General features: G+C 33.2%; 2 protein-coding genes across 2 annotated transcripts; both read right to left on the reverse strand.

Moving 5' to 3' along the window:
• Positions 1-2565: 2565 nt before the first annotated feature.
• LOC124537977 lies at positions 2566-3290 on the reverse strand. Its single transcript, XM_047114977.1, has one exon. It carries the CDS (start codon positions 3254-3256, stop codon positions 2666-2668), a length of 591 nt encoding a protein of 196 aa, XP_046970933.1. The 5' UTR covers positions 3257-3290; the 3' UTR covers positions 2566-2665.
• Positions 3291-20310: 17020 nt separating this feature from the next.
• Positions 20311-23083, reverse strand: LOC124537893. The gene has a single exon (XM_047114853.1). The coding sequence runs from the start codon at positions 22988-22990 to the stop codon at positions 22571-22573; it is 420 nt and encodes a 139-aa protein (XP_046970809.1). The 5' UTR covers positions 22991-23083; the 3' UTR covers positions 20311-22570.
• Between the last annotated feature and the right edge of the window lie 326 nt (positions 23084-23409).

Here is a 23409-nt window from a genome sequence, read left to right on the forward strand (position 1 = left end):
TTTTTTCTTAAATTCAGGTCTGAGTTTTTATTTCACCGTTTATAACATTAAAACTCAATAAATCTTAAAACAATAGACAAAGGACATTCATCACTATTGCAGTGGACCATTTATTTTATTTCAACCAAACATTACATTAACAACTGACCCACTGTATTTTTTCAATTGCAGTACCTAAATAAATTAATTTATTGCATACAGAATATTTACCGCCTGTAAATTAATAATATTTCCATCTAAGCTCAGTTACAATGTTTTACAGGTATGTGATTTAAAAAACTGTTGTAGCTACCCAAAAAGGTACTTATAGTAGGTAACTTTGAATAAAAAGTTTACATTGAAAATGGTGACTGGCAGTTAAATAAACCTATATTCCAAAAATAACAGCAGGTAGCAATATCATGGATAGGTCAGACGGTATTAATTCTTTATAATCATGATTTTTTTGGTTCTGGTGAACAATTGCACTATGTCTAATTACAGCAAATATGCTTTCTTACGTCGATATGAATTATTTATTCCAGATTTTACATTTTTATTTTACATACCTACCTGACACTACTCCATCTTAAATTTAACTTTAAAATGTAAATTATAAGGAACTTTAACAAACCAGTTAAGAACGCACGAGCACAAGATGCTTAATATCACAGAGTTATACTTTAAAGCATAGAATTAATAATTAAACTAATCTATAAACAAATTAGTGATTACGGATAACATAAACAGAATGCATGTGCAAATTACAATATGTAATTACGTACAAATACAGATACCTACCAAATGGCAAATACGAATACCGATGACAATGAGTAAAGACAGGCACAGACAACAATAACTACAGAGTATAAAGGTTTTACTTATATATTTAATTAAGAAAATATTAAAATGTAGCCGTTACTCTGTGATATACTGTATATTTTTTTAAATGTTATTTAATGTTTAACTTTCTTTTTTATTCTGAATTTGTACGTAATGTATTCCTTAATTATTATTCGTACTAAGATGTTAAACTAAGGAGTCATCAACGCCATCTAGTGTAATACTAGTCACACTTTACTCTTTTTGTAATTTAACTAGAGAAATTCTAGTTAATGTGGAAAAAATTAAGCAAATGAACTATGATGTTACAAAAGTATTTAAAACTTCATAATTTATGAATTTTCTTACAAGATTTTGCGAACATTTTTGAAAAACCTGTAGAAACACGTTAATACTTGGTATATACACGCATTCTAAATGTTCTAGAAATTAAATTTGTTAGAAAAAATACTGGACTTTTATTAAAAGCGAAAGTATTGCATGAAAATACTAAATTGTATATTTAGTTATTGTTAAAGAGGAAAATCACCAGGGCACGATGGACTCAGTGTGGAGCATCTACGATATGCAGGGGTGCACATATATAGCACTTATATACCAACAGATCTTATGAGAACTATTGTTGTACCTGTTATTAAGAACTCAATGAATGATACTTCTGATATAAATAATTATCGACCTATTTCCTTGGCTACCATAATTGCAAAAGTATTTGATGGTTTGCTTGATCAACATCTTTAAAAATTTGTATGTTTAAATAGTAATCAATTTGGTTTTTGTGAGGGTCTCTCTACTGGAAGTGCAATATTACATTATTACATTAACATAGAATAAGTTAAATTGTATACTAACAAATATGGACTATTATTGTCTGAAAATAAATGAATTATTACTAATGTTATTGATTTCTTATTCTTATTTAGTTATTATAAACGCTATAAATAGAATCATTACTGCATAGGAGTATGTATGATTGTATACATACATATGTGTCTAAATAGAAAAAAGAGGTGTAGACATAGACAATTTCAATCTGATTTTGTTTTACTATTAATTTGTAATTTCTATAACAACATTTCAAATAGCACAGATTTTTTCTTAAGTGTTACAGAAAATTCAATAGATTACACTGGAAAAAAAATATAATATATTAGACTTAAGAAATTAGCTAAGGTTTTAAGATTTTAGTTTCAAGTCTGGGCAAGCATGAAAGAATTTTCATATGCTTAATTTGTGTTAAAACGCCATACCGGAAACCTAAGCGTGTCATAAATGTAACAAATATACTTAATATTAATATATAATATAGTAATATTAATCAGCAGAAGTGTGGTGGTATTAGCTACTTACAGCTTACCTTCTGGATAAGTCAATCCATACATTTCCCTACCAGTGCCTCATTATCAAACCTGCATTATATATTTTGTATTCCATAATTATTCACCCCAATTCTCAATGAAACAATCTAACGTTCATCTTCTTTATTATTGTAAATACACACAAGCCCGTCTGGGTAGGTACCACCCACTCATCAGTTATTCTACCGCCAAACAACAGTACTCAGTATTGTTGTGTTGTGGTCTGAAGGTTGAGTGAGCCAGTGTAACTACAGGCACAAGGGACATAACATCTTAGTTCCCAAGGTTGGTGGCACATTGACGATGTAAGGAATAGTTAATAATTCTTACAGCGTTAATGTCTATGGGTGATGGTGACCACTTACCATCAGGTGGCCCATATGCTCGTCCGCCAACCTATACCATAAAAAAAAGAAAAAAAAACACACTCATGATCACATGAACACAATTTATAAATTTATACATAAAATTAGCAGCTATGTATATCAAAGTTCATCCCTAACCAATTTCAGTATTTCATCTTCTTCGTCCGTCCAAATATCGGGATCCGTCGTCATTTGGCCCAACGCCTCCATCCGTCGGTCCATCGTAACTTTATCGAGGATATGCTCCATTTTCATATGCATGCAGTCGTTAAATACAGAAGCATATTCACATATTTCAAAAATACCCTCAATAACATGGTTACACTCCACAGAAGCCGTCTTGAGCCTTGAAAATACTTCGCTGTCTTCTCCATAGACGGCTTTATTCGCTTCTATAAGATTCTCCACGACGATTTTGTTGTTTTTTATTATTGAGTTACGTTTTAGAATACACGCGACGAAGCATTTACCCTGCATCGTTGATTGCGGTATTCGTTTCAAGAAGTTTTCGACATCAATCGGTGATGCTTTGACTTGACGAGCGCACTCTGTTAAATTTTTCCTAAACGGTTCAACTTCTTCGTTCATTTTATTGAATTTGCTAATTTGTTCCTCCTTTGTAAGTGGTTTGAACGATCGGACGAGTAAGATAATCGAAAATATTATAATGAATATCATTATTCTTGCGAATTTTGTTAATTTCGGAAGCATTTTCTTCTGTTTGTAGTGCCGATTCGTTTTGTTTTGTAACTGTTACGTTTCCGCAATGAAAAATAATTGGTTGTTAGTTAACGAGTCATAAAATATCGTTTTAATAACTAATTTTATTCACCTACAATTTAATGGTTGCAATCAAGAAACTTAGTACCTACCGAGTTAACCTTCTACATAGTATATTACAAATATGTTAGCTATAAACAGCATCATCAACCAGTTTTAAGTAAAACAGGGCATTTTTAAATTTCCCATTTCTTACTTATCTTTCAAAACTTTTACCTCTTATTATGTACCGTATATGCACATAGGTATTAAAATAAACAGTTAGTAAAGTTACATATTCTATGACTAAAATATTTCACGTCTGTGTATCTCATATTATTTGGCATATATCATGTATAAAAGTATTGCATATGAAAAACAGAGTGTCTGTCAAGTTCGTCACAGTCCGTATAATTGTACCGTCTCGTTAATAAATCGTGAACCAGTTAGTAGTACTTTCATTATCCTCTACTCAAACCCAGCAACAATTATTTGTATCACAATCTTTTAGATAAATTATAACTCAACATATTAGTAATTGTTTGTCAAATTTTGCAACGTTTATAAACTCACTCAAATCATTGAACAATTTTGCATCCTTTTCAGTGATAAACACCTTTTTGTTTTATCTTCGTAATCTCGACAGGCGTACCTTGCTTTCGGCGTAATTTTCTATCATTTCGTCGATTTCTGTAGTTTGATGGTCTTGAATCAATATCAATCAAGAAATGTAACGTATGTTGACTTTATTGAATATAGACGAATGTATAGTCGAGATATGTACTTTACTTTATATTTGCGGGTCCGTGTTGACCCGGACAGTGACCAATGAGTTAACATTCTCTTAACCTTAATTCAACTGGAAAGGAAAACATCGTGAGGAAACCTGCTAGTGTAGGATGAACTTCTACATCTAACAGCTGCAGACGATATTTGAACAGCATTTCATTAAATGTTGACCAGGGGAATTCTACTAACAAATAATGCTTATTATAAAAGTATAAGCAGATAATGTGCCGAAATGGCTCAGTGATTAGAACGCGTGTATCTTAACCGATGATTGCGGGCTTAAACCCAGGCAAGCACTACTGAATATGCATGTGCTTGATTTGTGTTTATAATTCATCTCGTTCTCATGGCGGTGAAGGAAAACACCGTGAGGAAACCTGCATGTGTCTTATTTCATAGAAAGTCTGTCACATGTGTATTTCACCAACCCGCATTGGAAAAGCGTGGTGAAATATGTTCCAAACCTTCTCCTCAAAGGGAGCGAAGGCATTAGCCCAGCAGTGCGAAATTTACAGACTGCTGTTGTAGTAGATAATAATATTCATGATTTTATTACGATCCATTTAACTATTCTTTACAAAAATAAAAACGAGCTTAATCGCAACTGCGTGCGAATTATATTTAAATCGTCTCGCCTTAACTTTTGCGTTTGTTCAAAAGATTTTTTAAGAATTTTAAACACATACAGGTTTATTAAAGTTATTCATTTCGGGATATTTATCATGTTTTTTATTTTTGTTCGGTGGAGCTCGATATTTCGACAGTCCACATTTCAGTCTCGTGAACAAGACTTTCGTAGATAATGTATATAACTAAATAAATATAATAATAAAAATAACCATGTTAATTTAAAATCACATACAGGATTTTTTTTAATTTGATTGTGGCGCCAAAATAAATTTACTTCACTTAAATTACATTACTTCAGTTAGAATTGTAGTTCGTCCGAAACAATTTAATAAAAAAAACAAGATACTTTAATTTTGTTTACGTCTTTTTTAATCGGCCAGTAAGCTTTTGTCCGCTCTCTAAAATAAATTCTTTGTTAAATTATACTAATTTAATAAATTGTAATCAAGAATCCTTTTTAATTTTCTGCACGTTACGGCTGTAACTAATCAAAGTGTGACCATAATCGATTTTATATTTAGCTATCGTCCCATAATCGCTAGGTTTTGTGGCCTTTAAATAAATAAATAAATATGAGACAACATCACATACATTACTCTGATGCAATGTAAGTAGCTAAAGCACTTGTGTTATGGAAATCAGAAGTAACGATGGCACCACCAACACCCAGACCCAAGACAACATAGAAAACTAATGGTAATCTACATCGACTCGGCCGGGAATCGAACCCGGGACCTCAGAGTGGCGTACCCATGAAAACCGGTGTACACACCACTCGACCACGGAGGTCGTCAAAAATATATGAGATTTATATCGCTTATGATAATCGTATCGATCAAAATATACTCGGGACTTACCGATTGAATCAAATTAAACTTTGACCAAACCGTTAACGTTTATTTTACCGATAACGTGTCGATTCGATATATAATCGGCTGCGATAGATCAGTGGCATGCTCGTCATCAGTAGGATATTCTGGTAAAGGTTTCAGGCGTATGACAATTCTTGTATTATATGCAGTAATTTTTTTTTTTACATATTTATATGGAATAGGCGTTTGTCTTCCATCTCACCTGATGGAAAGTGTAGATGAAGACGAAGGTGGTAGACGCCCATCCAAAAGAAACCTGTTCACTCTACTCTTAAAGGCTCCGGAGTTCAACTTATCAGGAAAAATAGACGCAGGCAGATCGTTCCAAATCTTAGCGACTCTTACCAAATTATAATTATAAAGTAGGTATATCATTTTAGCAGTAATTATCACAGCTGCGTGAACCAACGGTCCCGTTTGGAAGGCCCGAACTGTATCTCTCCTTCTATAATATTTAGTTTCCGACTCGTCGCTCTCGAAAATAATTAATATTTAATAGAATGTGACAGTTGTCCCTTCAAACGATTCCGATCACGTGACTCTTTATGTCACGGCGTTCACACCTCATAGATACAACAAAAGCATCTGAGTTAATAATTATTCGTAATCGACGACACATATAGATATATATAGATATATATATACTATTAATATAGTCCGTGTAGTAAAACGTAACCATATACGTAAAATATGATAAAAAATAGCACGCGAACTGGGTACATCGTTATTCAATTTTTATTGCAATATTCACGACTAAAAATGTTACTTAATTTCCCTTTTACAAATCAACTGAAATATATCAATTTTTAATGCATTTGTGTCACAATTCACACAGGATTAACAACTTTAATTTTTTTTATTTTTCTTTTATATTCAAATACGAATTGTTAGGAATATGTCAATGAAAAAACGTTAATTTCTTTAGTTAGTTAGTTAATTTCTTTGATTAGGTTAGATTTTTTTAGATTTTAACAATAAAATGTTTGAAACACCGGTTAGGAATGTAAAATCTACGTAAAAGAAGAAGAAGATACTCAGTTTTTTTTATTTTCAACATTTGAAACAGTATGTTGCTTAAATACGCATAAAAGGCTAGTAAAAGAGTAAAACAGTTTAATAATACGACGTAAACTATTATGAATTCACTAATTTTTAATTTTTTTTTTTATGCTATAGGTTGGCGGACGAGCATATGGGCCCCCTGATGGTAATCGTTACCATCACCCTTAGACAATGACGCTGTAAGAGATATTAACTATTCCTTACATCGTCAATGTGCCACCAACCTGTACTACTGCCTGTAGTTACAAATGAAATATATCTTAGTATTTATAATATTTACATACACGTAACAAGAAAATATTCTTTGAAACATCACACTTACAAAACGGTACAAAAAATAAAGATTGGTTTAATTTAAAATGTACATTAACTTAGTATCTATTGTGTATTGTTAAATCCGAGGTGAAGAGTAAAACGCCGCGTCTCATGCAAACATTTAATCCGAACTGACGTTTCATTGACATCTGTCATAAAATAAACACAACCTACAGTATCCAAGGGTGGTGTTACGCCTCGGCCATTCATGCACACCTACTCCTGTTCCTTTGCCCAAAACTTCGTTGTTCCATTTATAACTTCCTCCCTCCTAAAGTCCCTCGCCCTATAAATGTTGAATGTTTGTTGACGTTTGTGTTTAGTCCATTTTGTTCAATGTTATGTAAATATATAAAATTTAATAAAATTAAGTTGTGAATAGTCCAATTTTTCATATTTTATTACATATAATTTAGAATACTAACAACTATTTTTTAATTATCCTATTATTAACTCTTAATGTTTGGGTTGTTCTAGGTTAAGGATTAACAAGGAAATTAATACTACTATTCTTGACTTTAAAATTCAATTGAGTTTAGTGTCTCAACCGTGACGATCAATCTCATTCGTGTCTTCTCCATCCTACGTGACATGGGCGAAATAATCTGTGCCCTGCCGGCACAACTAAAAGCCATTAAACTAAGAATTGAATTGAGTATCCAAGGGTGGTGACCGTTGAACATATTTTCTTTGATTGCCAGAGATTTCCTGTTTCATTGTATGATCTTCTTCCTCCTACTTTTCCTCGCCCTTTCAATATGTCCTGCATTTATTCATCTTCAGAAATTTCTATTTAATTTAAGTATATTGAAAGATATAACATCAAACTCTGAGTAAGTTTAAGTGTATATTATTTATATAATAAGTATGTTTACGTAGGTAGTTTTATTATTTTGTATCTAAGTGGGTGTTGGTATATTATATTGTGATGTCATATTTGTTTTAGATCGTCCTACTGGTCATTGGGCAGAACGAAAAAGAACTGTATTAAGCAACTACGTGTATTTTTCAACCCTGACACTGGCAGAATTGTCAACCTATTGACAGAGGCCATAAATATAAAAAATTGAATTGAATTGAAGGTTGGTGACGCATTGAGATGTAAAGGGTGTCTATGAGAAGTGACCACTTACCTTCAGATAAACCTTTTGCCTAACTACTTATATCATAAATAAACCTCGATTTGCTTATTCTAATTTGTTAAAAGTAAAAAATACATTGGTAAAGGCATAATATTCAGTACAAGATTATGCCGTCGATAAAAAAGCGTGAAATTAATACTTGTGGACTTCCAGGCAGGATAAATTACATACATACATATATAATTGAAATTAACTAACATGACTGTATTTTTAAGTTTCATGCTGGTTCTCCTCGGTAGAAGTTAATTTCCGAACCGGTAGTAGCTTCACTTAAAATAGTTGTTAAATTATGATTCAAAAGTGCTTGTAAAAGCCTACTTGAATAAAGTATATTTTGATTTTGTTATTGTTGTATCATTGTATTTGACGGCGCATGGTGCGCCATCTTGTTTTTCGTACTGGCTGGAAAAGAGTGTCAAATGTCAATGGAAGTCGAACGGCGCTCTAGTGAAGCGTCGCGGGTATGGTAGTGAGGCAGCCATCTTGAATGCAGTTACATTCAAGATTTCCCGCGCACCACGTATGAGACCAATCGCTAATCTCGAAAAGGCTGTATTTTTAAATAGATTCAGTGTTTATATGCGTTTGTGATATTTTAACATAAAGATCTGTATAACTACTCTGACATTATCTGTGTAATTGATTTGCTTAATTAAAACTTTACTGAATTTGTGAACAATACTTTGAATATACGCCCACTTATAATTAATTATTCTGATATTGGCAGTCAAATGTCTATATATTTAATGATTCAAGACATCAGTAATAATAACCCAATGTCAATAAAGGATACATAAAATAACATTTCTTATTAACGTATTATAACAATTGCAGGAATACGTTTATATGGTTTCTCAACGTGCAATACAAGAATGCATAATTTGATAAATATATATCCGATTAAGAACAAGACAGGAAGGCTGGCTTAATATATTCGTCGATATCACAATAGCGTAAGCGACCCGATTTTTACAGGATAGGTAAACATTCGGTAATTAGGTATGTAAGCGATTTAAAATTTCGCTTTCGTAAAACAACAACAACAACAACAGCCAATTACGTCGTACGCACCCGAAGGACTTAAAAAAACCCGAATGTACTTTGAAAGTGAATTTATTTTAACAAATTTAATACTAACTTAATTTAATTAGACTACTTCATGTGTTGAGGTTGTAACACAGAATGATCTGAGAGTTAATTATTATATTATTTATATTATAATATTATTTATGTTAATACTTTACTCAATTCTAAGAGACACATAAGTTATGAGGACGATCGGTGTGGTCCGATGTTGGCCGGTGTGGTGTTGCGCAAGGGTTGCTGGTACCGGGCCGTCGTCGGTGGTCTCGGAGAACGCGATGTCCCAATGTACCACCATAGGGTGGTCGCATACATAACACCTCCCCCCGTAGATCAGCGACTATTTGAAAGCGTTGAGTGCAAATGTCGCTGGCACCGATGTCTCGTTCCTGGCTTGCACAGGCTCTTCAGCAGGGTTGTTATGAGTCCCGTTATCTTTTTTAACCGATTCATTCCTTGTTACATGGTGAATGTACCGCTTAGTGAGTATGGCAATACTAAGTGCCAGTGCGCTGAACAAAAGTATGTAGAATGGAATAGTTGTATGATATATACTTCCATGGAGGTGATCTAGTTTTGTAGGTTGCTCATTTAGGACCCTGTCTTCAATGCTGCGTAGCCCCGGTGTACTTATATTTTTCAGTTTCAGGTGAGGGATTGTAATGTTCTTTGTAGTTGTATAATGTTCTGGAATTTCGCTTAATTTCAGCGGCTGTCCTTTGAGTTTATTATGAATATTAGCAATGGTGAATTCGTCAGTGTGTAGTGAACACGTCTGCGGAATCGTGGCTAGGTAACTTCCGAATAGGGTAGTATATTCATGGCTGCTGCATTCTAACTCAACCTTCGTTGGGCGTGGGAAGATAAGAGTGTAGTACTGATCATCAAGTTGTTCCATTGTTTCTTCGACTAGCGTAATTTTAACGGGCCGGCAGGATCTATCCATAGATTGACTGGTGATGAGGGTCTGGACGCACTCTAACTTTTCTCGGGTCTGATGTCGGATGTTTTCCTCGCAGAGATATTGCTGATTAAACTTCGGGCATTCAGCCTCCATGTACATGAAAGCTTTACCATCCGTTGCTATGAAAGGATATGGTGGGATAAAGGTATATTGGTCTTTGTTAGGAACAATTGAGAGTCTAAATAATTTGAATTATCTAGGAGAAACAATCGGGAATTTAAAAATGATTACTATTCGCTTTCCTACATAATAATAACCGGGTCTGATAATACTATAATAATCTCTAAGATCTGCCTCTATTAACTCTTTTGAGTTATAAATGTGTCTTAGTTTATCTAAAATATCTTCTAAACTACTAGTACTTAACATGCTATGATGGGTGCTCGATGCACGTACAAACGCTAATATATCTTCTAATCTACTTAATTCTAACAATAAGTCTTACGTATTCTTACTAATAATTATTAATAATTGGGCAAACTTTGCAAATTTAATCAGAGTATTGTTTGCGTAGGCGTCATGTTCTAACAGAAACTCGAATGTTCTATTAATCTTAACTTGGTTCTGTACGATATTCGTAAAGATTTGTCATAAAATTCCTGAGGAGTATCGCTTCCCTGAGAGAGTAACGAAAGGCCGTTATATAGGGCAGTCTTATCCCCTTGATCAGCAAAATTATAAATTAACTAGCTTTTGCCCGCGACTTCGTTCGCGTGGACTTCAGGTTCGTCCCGTCTAGTCTAGTAATCGCTTAAAATCGCTTCGTAAATAAGCCATTATTTCTCGTACAAAGTCAAGGATAAAAAATGGTTATTGTGGGTTATTCCTAAGAGATAAACATATACCATCACGGACTTTTTTGTAGACCTTTTTAAGTTGTACAATACTGTAGTACATTGTTTTGATCTATCTTGTAGGATTCAGTCAGCATTTGCAATGTAAGCGCAAAAAATGTGTTTTTTTACGACCTCACATTAGAAACCTCAAAAATTGTAGCCTATGTGTTATTCTGATGTATAAGCTATATTGTGGTAAAGTTTCATTCAAATCCATTCAGTAGTTTTTACGTGAAAGAGTAACAAACATCCATACATCCATACATACAAACTTTCGCCTTTATAATAGTAGTAGGATGCGTTCCTAATTGTTGCCCAACTGTCAGGAATCCCATTCAAGTTAATCGTCCTGGCGACAGAGCCAGTAATTTTCCTGGCGACAGAGCCAGTAATTTTATTTAAAATCCTGTTAGTTAAACATAAATTACTAAACTCGTAACCTGGTTCATTCTTTAAATACTGTATTACTATTTGGTCACATATTTTGATAAATCGGGTAAGAACATTGGGGTTCACATCAGGATCTACAGACATTTTAATTATTTCTAATTCACTATTATCTATTTTTCTATTAAAATTTAAGGTAGTATTTCGCGAGATTTGCCTATGTGAGGCAGATTTTTCACCGTTTTTTCTAGGGTGGAAAATTTTGGATAGGATAACACTAGATTATAAAGGAAGCAACGTTTAAGTAAAGTTTCAAAGTACTTACATTTGGTTTTCTTTAGTACTGATTTTCGAGTTCGTCCCTGGCCACAAACACTCGTAGATTCAAGATGCCCAGTTGTGGGACTAGATAGTGTCTTGGATAGCTCGCGACGCGTAGCGGTATCGATGTGAGATCACATTTATCGCGGAACTATTACGCACTGAGCATCCTACCGACTGCGCCAATTACGTCGTTCGCACCCGAAGGACTTAAAAAAACCCGAATGTACTTTGAAAGTGAATTTATTTTAACAAATTTAATACTAACTTAATTTAATTAGACTACTTCATGTGTTGAGGTTGTAACACAGAATAATCTGAGAGTTAATTATTATATTATTTATATTATAATATTATTTATGTTAATACTTTACTCAATTCTAAGAGACACATAAGTTATGAGGACGATCGGTGTGGTCCGATGTTGGCCGGTGTGGTGTTGCGCAAGGGTTGCTGGTACCGGGCCGTCGTCGGTGGTCTCGGAGAACGCGATGTCCCAATGTACCACCATAGGGTGGTCGCATACATAACAAGCCTGTAAATTTCCACACTACTTTAGTCACATGCAAGTTTCCTCACAATGTCTTCCTTCACCGCCGAGCTCGAGATTAATTATAAACATAAATAAAGCACATGAAAATTTAGTGGTGCTTGCCTGGGTTTGAACCCGCAATCATCGGTTAACGTGCACGCGTTCTAACCACTGGGCCATCTCGGCACATTATGTTGGCTCTTATGGCTTCATTCGTATAAAATATTTAATATTCACGAGATAATTATGAAAATTATGTAATTTTTAACGAAACCGACAATAGCAATGTATGTCTACTGGCCTCTGATCTCATATTATATTCAAAAATATTCTGGCTGTAATCAATTAAAATGTACTGTTTTTCTAGTAGACTTACAAAAGCGCTTTTGAATTTTTATTTAACTGAATTAAAAGTAAAGTTCGGAATGTATATTCTATAAAGGAGAACGATAAAAAACTCAGTAGTTAAACAATATTTTAGCTTATTCCATACACAAGTCTAGTACGGCTTGGGTAAACAAAAGCAAAATTTCCTCACGTGGTTCTTAATTAAGCATAACATAATAAACGATGCTTTCTCGAATTAGAGCCTTCAGTGTTCTATCCATTGGCTCTCATAATAATAATAATAATAAGGATAGGACTGTTGTCGCCAACAAGCCTGATATAGTGGTGATAGATCGGTCAGAGCGCCGCACGATAAATGTTGACATCACCATCCCTCATGACGAGAATCTCATGAAGGCTGAGAAGGATAAACAAATAAAATATCTTGACTTAGCTCACGAGGTTATCGACATGTGGGATGTGGATACAGCAGTTGTTGTGCCGATAGTTCTTTCAGCGAATGGCCTAATGGCCAAGAGCCTCGACCAACACCTTAAGAGGATCTCGTTAGGCAGCTGGGTCAAGGGCCTGATGCAGAAGGCAGTACTCCTCGGCACGGCGCGTATTGTGAGGACGTTCCTCTCTTTGGATCCCTGACCACTGGTGGCTTGGACCTTGTTCCCGCCACTGGTTGGCCTCTGTATTTTATATTTTTAAATATATTTTATATGTTTGTATTTTATATTTAATATTATATGAGTGAAAATAAATAAAAATAATAATAAAATAACTTTGAATTTATGTATTAAGTATTCAAATATATACAAATATGAATTAAAAATAGTTACTATATAAATCTTGACGCGTGAATTGGTGACAAGAATGCTAGCAGCATATCCCCGTTGAATCGATCCGATCCTTTGGGCTAAAACGAACCAGCCCTCTTGTCAGCAGTGGAGGCAACGAGGCAAATAAATTAACCTTGAAATAATGTTGTTATGTCTTAATCTTCGCATTCATGAGTGTGCGTTCCGTTCATCCGATTATACTAAGACATGCTAATATATGTTAAAACATAATTCAGTTGTATTACTAACACGTGCGTGAAGAGAGAGAGGGTTCTTGCTACCTGGCCTATGTCAAGCCGAATACGGGCTTTGAGGAGTACCTTCTTACCTTCTACCGGGCCATTTTATTTTGACCCACTGCGTCAGGGTCCAATGGACCAAGTAGTGTGTCTGTGTCTTAAGTACTTGTAGTATTAATTTACAATAGGTGGCCTGGGAATTTTGTAGAATAAGTCTTATATTTATTTAGTGATATTATTACTTAGTTTATAATTTTGGTAAAAAAATATTCATAATAACTTGCTATGATTGATATATCATATCAAGTTACTTTGAAATAATAATAATAAATAATTTAATGACGACCTCCGTGGTCCAGTGGTGTGTACACCGGTTTTCATGGGTACGCCACTCCGAGGCCCCGGGTTCGATTCCCGGCCGAGTCGATGTAGATTGTAATTAGTTTTCTATGTTGTCTTGGGTTTTGGTTGTTTGTGGTACCGTCGTTACTTCTGATTTTCCATAAAACAAGTGCTTTAGCTACTTACATTGGGATCAGAGTAATGTATGTGATGTGATGATGATGTATCTTTGCATTATTCCAATCGTGGTACGAATAACTAAAATAAACAAATCTTAGACTTCGTGTTCCATGCGATCTTCTAATAGTTCTGCTATATTGTTTACTTGTAATTAGAGTTCATGATTAATATATCTTCATTTATGTAGAAAACTATTCCATTTCCCTTGTATCTACTTTCATTGTACTTACAAGGTTCCAATAACAAATTATTCGACATTCAAAACGCCATTTTTTCACAACCAACAACAGCCTGTAAATTCCCACTGCTAGGCTAAAGGCCTCCTCTGCCTTTGAGGAGAAGGTTTGGAACATATTCCACCACGCTGTTCCAATGCGGGTTGGTGGAATACACATGTGGCAGAATTTCTATGAAATTTGTCACATGCAGGTTTCCTCACGATGTTTACCTTCACCGCTGAGCACGAGATGAATTATAAAGATAAATTAAGCACATGAATTAGCGGTGCTTGCCTGGGTTTGAACCCGCAATCATCGGTTAAGATGCACGTGTTCTGACCACTGGGCCATCTCGACTTTTTCTCAAATCCATAACGATTGTCATCGCTGTTTCAGCGACAAGGCCGCTTCTTGTGCATCTTTATTAAACGTAATTAAACTATGTGTCGACTGGTGTACACATAGATCAAACCCTTCGACTAATGTTGTTCGGCTTTTCAACCGACTTCAAAAAGGAGGAGTTTATTAATTCGTCTGTATTTTATTTTATGTTTGTTACCTTATAAGTTTTCACTGGGTGGACCGATTTCAGATATTTTTTTGTTCGAAAGGTAGTTCCACCGGCGCCAAATATAACAATAACTATAACTACGTTATATAATAATAAAAATATTAAATCTAAAAAATATGTTTAATATGGCATTATTTTTATTACTTTTTAGTGCATTTTTATTTGTTTAAAAATATTGTTTTGTTTGAAGTCGGTTTTTCTTTTTGTTAAAATTTTTATTTATGTATTCTTGTGGTTGGAAGAGGTTACAACAAATATACTAATTACTAAGCATATAGAAATTAATGTTACGTTACACGTTCACACACAAGACCTTAAAACGAAATGAATTAAAAAAAAAACAACAAATAATACTTCATATTAATATTATAATCATAAGTAAACTACAAAAATTACAATAATTAATTTGATTTAATAAATTCTAGAAATGTACGTTTTTAATTATAAAACTATAACACAAACAATCACACCATCATAATATCACATTATCGTTCTCTATCTGTTTCAAATAGAAAAAGAAATGGCTGCCCAAAGACAGGATTAATCATACATATAATAACAATAAATAATTTAAAACATTACTTGACCAGTCAGTTATTAGGGAATGTATCATTTGCAACGAAAGGAACATCAAACTGGACTGGCTGAATAAAACCAATCCGATATCATTTAAGTAATTAAAAAAAAACAATGACAACTCACTATTAATTAAAACTTTTTTGGTCATTTTATTAGTTAAACAAATCTTTATAATGCTGTGATTTTTTTTTTCGCATAGATAGACTAATAGTAATTACCTACTATCATAAGAAGTTTTACTATAATTATAATTACTATGATTAAATATTGAATAACTTTATATATTCGTTTTGAATACACGAAAAATGTATTATTTCTAAATTGTTGGCACAGATCAATAATTTCTAGTATATTTCTTTTATGCTTTTTTTAAGTAGACTTTCGATCATTGAAATAGAGCCGAAAGTAATAATAAATGTTTCACATTATTTCCAATCGAAGACCACAATCCTTGACTTTCTTTATTGGGAAAAGGAAAATTTCAATCTCGAAGACTTTTGCAATATTGAATGCCTCGAGTAAATAAGTTACTAATATTGATACTTTAAGCAATGTCGTCAAACTGTGGACAAAATCGATTAAAAAAGGAATAATCGATAAATATATATTTAGTTGTCATTTTAAATCTGAAAAAAAGTATATTTTACATGAATTTAGTAATTACTGACTCGATAAGATGATTATTCAAATGAGTAATTTATTTACATTAATACTTGTCATAAGTATACCACATATACGAGGATATATATAACATGAAGGCATTTATTTAATTCACTTTAAACTGGTATTGAACACGATATCACACACACGTTCTTGAATTTTTAACTTTAATTCTAAAAACCCTCACAGTACCAATACTTTGTTTAAAAGCCACATTGATTGGATTTATAATTTTACACAAGTAGGAAAAACATAAGAGTTTATATATATAAGCGAAATACCACTAACTGATTAATCTATTACACCAACAAACTTGGATTTTGGTAGCTATGTATAGTACGACACAACTTAGATGTCGCATCGGCAAAATTCGTAAAACCGATCACATCCGAATTAAGTACGCTATCCCAAATTATCAATATTTATTTCTCACTCGAATATGATCTTTGCACAAACGTAATAACTTGTAATACCATATGACCTAATATATTCGTCAATTTGACGCGTCGATTTAGATGCACTTGCTTTCTCTGACGCGTGAATCTATAGCGACGAATAGCGTCGAATGGCGCGATAGGGAGCTATTTCAATTGGTCGTGTAAATCGACAGTAATCGGTTTTATTTTCATTCCATTGCATTTTCCGATGCTACATCTAATTTGTGTCTTACTATACCCTATAGGGTGGAAACATTACATAACAACGCTAAGAAAAGATTTACGAAAGTCCTCCCCTATGGAGATGAAACAAGCGTTGTAAGTTTGCTTTTGTGTAATATCGCGCGGATAAAGCCGCAGATTCAGCTGGTCATAATATAAGTAAGTATTACCTGCACCTGATTAACAATGAAATCCTTTCCAAAATAAACTTGTGTCAAAAACAACACTTAAAAAAACGACCATCGCAAAAATGACAGTTGTCGCAACATTTAGTACCAAAATTATTTACTTAAAAAGATATGTTTACAGAAACAAATATATGTACTAAAATTTTAGTCTGATTATAAGAAATTTTACAATAAATAGACTAGTGTATTATTACTATTAGAATACATCTTATTTATAAATACAGAACAACACATTTTTAATTCATTTAGATCCATACTTCATTCCAATAGAATGTGTTCCAAAACATAACAAAACGACAAGCTTCTAACCTTTATTTATATACCAAGATATACTGTAAATGCTGAAGATTCATCAAAAAAATTGGCCATAAAGTTCAAGCACACTAAAGTAGTATAGTACGATACAACTTAGATGTAGCATCGGCAAAATTCATAAAACCGATCGCTGAATTAAGTACGCTGTCCCAAATTATCAACATTTAATTCTTATGTGAATATGATCTTTACGTATACGTAATAACTTATAATATCATATGACCAAATCATCAATTTGTCACGTCGATTTACATGCACTTGCTTTCTCGGGTTGAACTGACGCGAGAATCTATAGCGACGAATAGCATCGAATAGCGCGATAGAGATTTGTATTGGTTGTAAAAATCGGCAGTAATCGGTTTTATTGAATTTGCCGATGCTACATCTAAGTTGTATCGTACTATACTTAAAGCAATTGGCGAGTAGCGATCGCACTTCAAGATAATAAAATTGGTCTGTTTGTTTTAGTTCTTTTGTAATACGACATTCTATCTAGATATATGAATAATCTATATCGAAAAACTGTGAGATGGAATATAAAGATTCTAAAAAAGAATTGTTCCTTCAAGATTTTATAAACCTGTCTTATTATACGGTAAATCAACTTCAGATAAGAAAAACAAATTCTCAAACGCTCCAACAACGATTCGTTCTAATCATTTTTTTTGGACACATTCTATTCAACTTTTGACAAAACATTGTTCGATGACGATTTTTTACGAGGTTTTTTTGATTAACTTATAAATTCGAGTGTGTGGAAAATCTAACTGGAGGTTCATTCGTTTTCTATATTGTCTTGGGTCTGAGTGTTTGCACCGTCGTTACTTCTGATTTTCCATAACACAAATGCTTTAGCTACTTACATTGGGAACAGAGTAATGTATGTGATGGTGTCCAATATTTATGTTAGTTTTATATTTTAGTAGGCGTATGATATACTGAAATCGCTAGAGTAACTTTAATTTGACAAAAAATGTTTAACTCCATCATTAATTGTAGCATTCAAAGGGTATGTTATGTAAGTATTCATAACAATATGAAATTACAAACAACACAAAACACAAAGCTGTGAAAAATTTAATAAAAATACATAACTACCTCTCACTTATCCTAATAAATCACAGGAATAATAAAAATTATATACCTATTATAATTTATACAACAACCTTATAAATTATACATAATATATTCAATTATATTATACAATGGCCTTGCATCTAATATCAAGAATAATTAATTTAAATACGAGTAAATTTAATCGTGGGCGCAGTATTATAACTACGTAATACTTGGGTGTGTATTCAAGTTGCATAATCTTAGTCCTGAGGGTGGAATGACCTAAACCATGATACACATTACGGAGCTCTGCCAAGACAATACTTTCTTACTGAAAATTTACGAGAGTGTGAGTTTTTATATCTTTTATAGTATGAATTCGTAGCGTAAATCAAGTCTGCGTGAAAGAAAGTAGTAAACGTATTTTTGGATGATATATTTTTCACTATACATGTGTGACTTATGTTATGTTTATTGAATTCCATTATGGCGAATACCTTGTACCAATAAAATCACATTCACTTTGTCAAATCGAAACTTAGTGCTTCATTGAGTCTGTGTTTATATTTGTCTAACATATTTATACAATGCTTGTCACCGTTTCTATTCAAATACGTACGTATAATGTGTTGTTCTATATTTATATAAAAGCGTCCCTGAGTATTACTCATGCTATATTTAATTGGATATTATTTCAACCAATAAAATGGAATATTAAAATAATTATCTGACGCCCGCAGCTTTACTCGCGTTTTAGGGTTCGGTTGTCAGATATATTCCTTGGAGTTCAAACTTTCTTTAGACTAAATTTCATCAAATTCAATTCAATGGTTCCGTAAAAGCACAGGGTAGACGGACAGACAAACAAAGTTAATTAATACACTTACAATTATATTGTATTATATTGTTTTATATATGTATAGGTTTATTTAAACCAGACAAACAAAACATAGGTACAGACAGTTCTTATGACATTGAATATTTATTAGTGTCATAGTAGGTGTATACAAATATTCGGCAATGTGGTATCAAGCGATAACCTGACGCCCCCGAAAAGACGGGATACCACTGGGTCTTTAGCGGATATTCCGGTGGAGTTGGTCCCGGTATGTTCCAAATACTTCAAAAGGGATTCACTTAAAACTTGATTCCAGGGAATAAAGAAGGAGTGTCCACATGATATTGTATTGTTTACAAAAAAATAATTACCTTTTTAAATATTTGCGATTTTGACAATCGGGATGGACTTCGACGCCATTTGTCTGATTACCACGACATTTGGAACGAACTTGGTATTTTTATAAAGGTTTTTATTGTATCAACTTCATTAACTATTTATCAAACAATTCCAATACAGTTAGATAGACATTAAGTAGACTTCAAAATTGTATTTAAATAATGTGTTTTTGTTTGAAATGTGTTGGTTATTTACAAAATCAATGTTGCATTATGTTTAAATATTAATTTTAAAAGCCACAGCAGATTTAAAACAATTTAGTTTGCGTTTTAAACCGCGATCGGGTGGTATTTATTTTAAGGTATAGAAACAAAAAAACAATAATGTATTCGATAAAGCCGCAAAAATTGTATGCCTTTTTTATTTAGGCTGGATGCAAGAACTATTGATTTATTTTCTCTGTGTGGTGTGGAATAAAGTATAAAGTTTATTCGTATATATTCAAATACCGCTGATATTTAAGCAATTGTTATAATTATCTCATTTTTAAGAGCCCCGTATACAAAGAAATGGCAGGCAATCCTAAAAACGTATAAATGTACCGGAAGTCAAGTTCCAATATTTCTATAGAGAAATTATGAAACACCTATAACAGTAATACTACCGCATAGTTTACTTTTTTCTTTGACAAATCCATACGTCTGATTGAAAAACCTACGACATTAAATCATAAAACCTTTACAAAATTTAGAATAATAGCCGTACTCATAAATAAACGTACGTACATACGTGTAATGGACATACTACAAAAAAAAAACAATCCCAGTAAGTTACTATACGGTTCGTGTCCGAAATTCTTTTATTCTTTTATCATCTGTAGTAGTGACAGTTATTTGACATTTAGTAAATGTAGCGCTTAAATCGTTTAGAATAAACACTGACTTATCTGTGCTCTCTAGGTACAATTAAAAAAATAAATAAAAAACTTTTTGACGTTGAATGAATCTCAATCGAGTCGGTGGTCTAATTCATTCGTTCATCGAACAATCGAACAATATTTTGTCACGAAATGATTACAAATTCTTAATTAATCATCTACATTTTATATAAGCTCATGTAAGTTCTACACAGAACAAAGGCTAGAGGTATGTAATAAATATACCACCTCGACTACCCTTTCTCGTTACATTAAGCACATTTCAAATTGTCAATTTTAATTAATAATCAGTGAACCTTATGTTATATTACATACCATTCGTTAACTTGGTCCTAAAAGAACCAGAATCTTTTGTATAAGTCACATTTAGCCATTTACCAAGTGACTAACATTAAGCTTATTAATAATAGCAACAATATTACGCAAAAAGTAATATATTGTAATAAAAAACATTGATTCTATTCTAATTGCCAAAAGTAGGGGTCATTGACCCTTTTAGAACCAAACTAAAGAATTTATGGTCATTTTATCATTTGATCTTTGTGATCGTTTCAATCCATTGACAATCCCATATATTATAACTATTTTAGTATTTATCTGTTATCTGGGTCAGAAAGGCACTTAGCCTTATAAAAATGTATGATTTACACAATAAAGTACAAGGCTGAACAATATGAAAAATAAAATTATGAAAATTAATTTAAATGTATTAGGTATTTATCATTTTTATTGATACGAAACATTCCGAAACATTATTTTCTCACTAAGATATCTTTGCTTTTTTTCAACGTGAAACTTTAACATGAGTTGTGTTAAAAAAATTGTTCACGTAATTTCAACGTTTTAAATATATAAAGAGCTCAATGTATAATGAGATTTCTTTGAACTCTTTGGCATTAAAAAATACATATTTAATTAGATAAAAAATTATAATACATATAACATTTTTTTCTTTATCACAACGTGTTTCTCCATGCGTTACCAACGTACGTATATAACCTTGGTAGTGTTCCTTAAACATATCGTGCTCTATAGATATCTGAGACTGTCTCTTTATTAAACTTCATGACATAAATGAAGTACATTTAACTTTATAATACATAATTATAAGACTGGTGGAGCGCTCGCGATATTAAAGTGCAGCAACAAAAGCGAATACACAGTCAAAAGCAAAACGTATGAATACGTCAATCATAAATAATTAAAGTGCCTCTGACGTATTAACAAAAATCCGCGTCGTTTTGCTTCTGTATTCATTTTTTTTTTACTTCACTAACTCCAAATGTTACGTGCGCTCCATCAGCTTTGTGTTTTTTTTTTTATATTCGGAGAGGTAAAATTTCTTATAGATTTAATAAGTTTTATTTAACTTGGATACTGAAAACACCTCACAAAAAGTGTCGATACCCAAAACTACTATCGCTGTTTAAGAAACACTTTGATAGTACGCAGGTGTACAATATTTATAAATTACACGTAACGGATAATAAACAAAGTTTCATAAATGAAACTTATTCATTATGAAATAATTGAACAAATACTTTTTAACGAACATTTTTCTATGCCGTGTTTTTCATATTATTATACACCTTTATACTTTTCTTTTATTTGGCCTTCAAACAATCCCTTATCTACACATTGGCATTTCGAAACTGGTTATTGATAATAAATTAAAACAAATACTTATTGTTAAAAAAGGAACATATCAAAATGTAAAAAAATAAATTATAACGGTATTTTATAATTCGTTTCTTTTTCCAAATATCGAACGAAAGAATGAAATTCGAACGAAATTGATCCGATGACAGTTAGCTAATTAAAAACTGGTAACATTTACTTTCTCATTAAGTTTAAGATTCGCGGAACTTCAAGCTCCGGCTGGCATGTAGGTGCAATGATGGATACTTAACTTTCGTACATTCGTAAAAAACTGCTTTCACTTTCGCATCACATTGCAAAACAAACATAACCTCGTTCGGCGTTTCTCACGAAACAACGGAGGAACGGAAATCACAGGAACCGAAACGGATCGATGGCTTAGCTCTCCTCGGTCTCGACGAGGACAGGCAGGCTTGTCGCGTGCTGGCACGTCTGCGACGTGGTCGAGAAAGCGGACAGCCAGGCTTCGATGTCCCGCTCCGAACACAGGAACTTCGCGGATATTGTGTTGTCATATCCCCTTTGTCGCACGAAAAAACCACAGTTCGTGTCGACTCTCTCAACGGCCGTGTTCCTCAGGTTCACAACCCCGATCGGCTTCGAGAGACGCTTCCTCGGGTATATAACGGCGAAGTGCTCGAGGGATGTTCTGTATACGACCACGCGCACGTCTTGTCTCAGCCCGTCCGGTCCTAACAGCACCAAAAAACCCGATTTCACTTCCGCATCGCACGTTTTCTTACTGAAACCTTGTCCGAAGTGCTCGGTGCGACAGCTTGACATAATATCTGTAGGCATTTCACTGTTTATAATTTATTATACACATAACAAAGATACAAAGAAGAGCAACACGTCCTCGCTGTGCGCTGTCTGAAATAAACTGAAGCTGTTTTCGTTCCGAACGCGATAGCCTTCGTGGAAACGATTCGTGTGCTTTCGGCTGCGTTCGTCAAGTTGCATTCACTCAGCCCACGGAGAGGCTTATCGGGTTAAATCAAAAATGTTAATCTCGCGAAATAAACGTCTGGGAAACAATGGCGGTGCCAGACGACAGTCATTCTAGACATTTACAGTATAAAAAACGAGAACTACTGTCGCGGAAACAATTCGTCACGTTTTACGATGTACCTTATGTTTGATCTTTGAATATTTAATGTTTTAATGTATAAAATAAAAATAAAAATACAAGTAATAGTAATTTCATTTTTATGTAAGTT

This window comes from Vanessa cardui, chromosome 19 (genome assembly GCF_905220365.1).
Source record: "Vanessa cardui chromosome 19, ilVanCard2.1, whole genome shotgun sequence".
In the NCBI taxonomy this organism is placed as follows: Eukaryota; Metazoa; Arthropoda; class Insecta; order Lepidoptera; family Nymphalidae; genus Vanessa; species Vanessa cardui.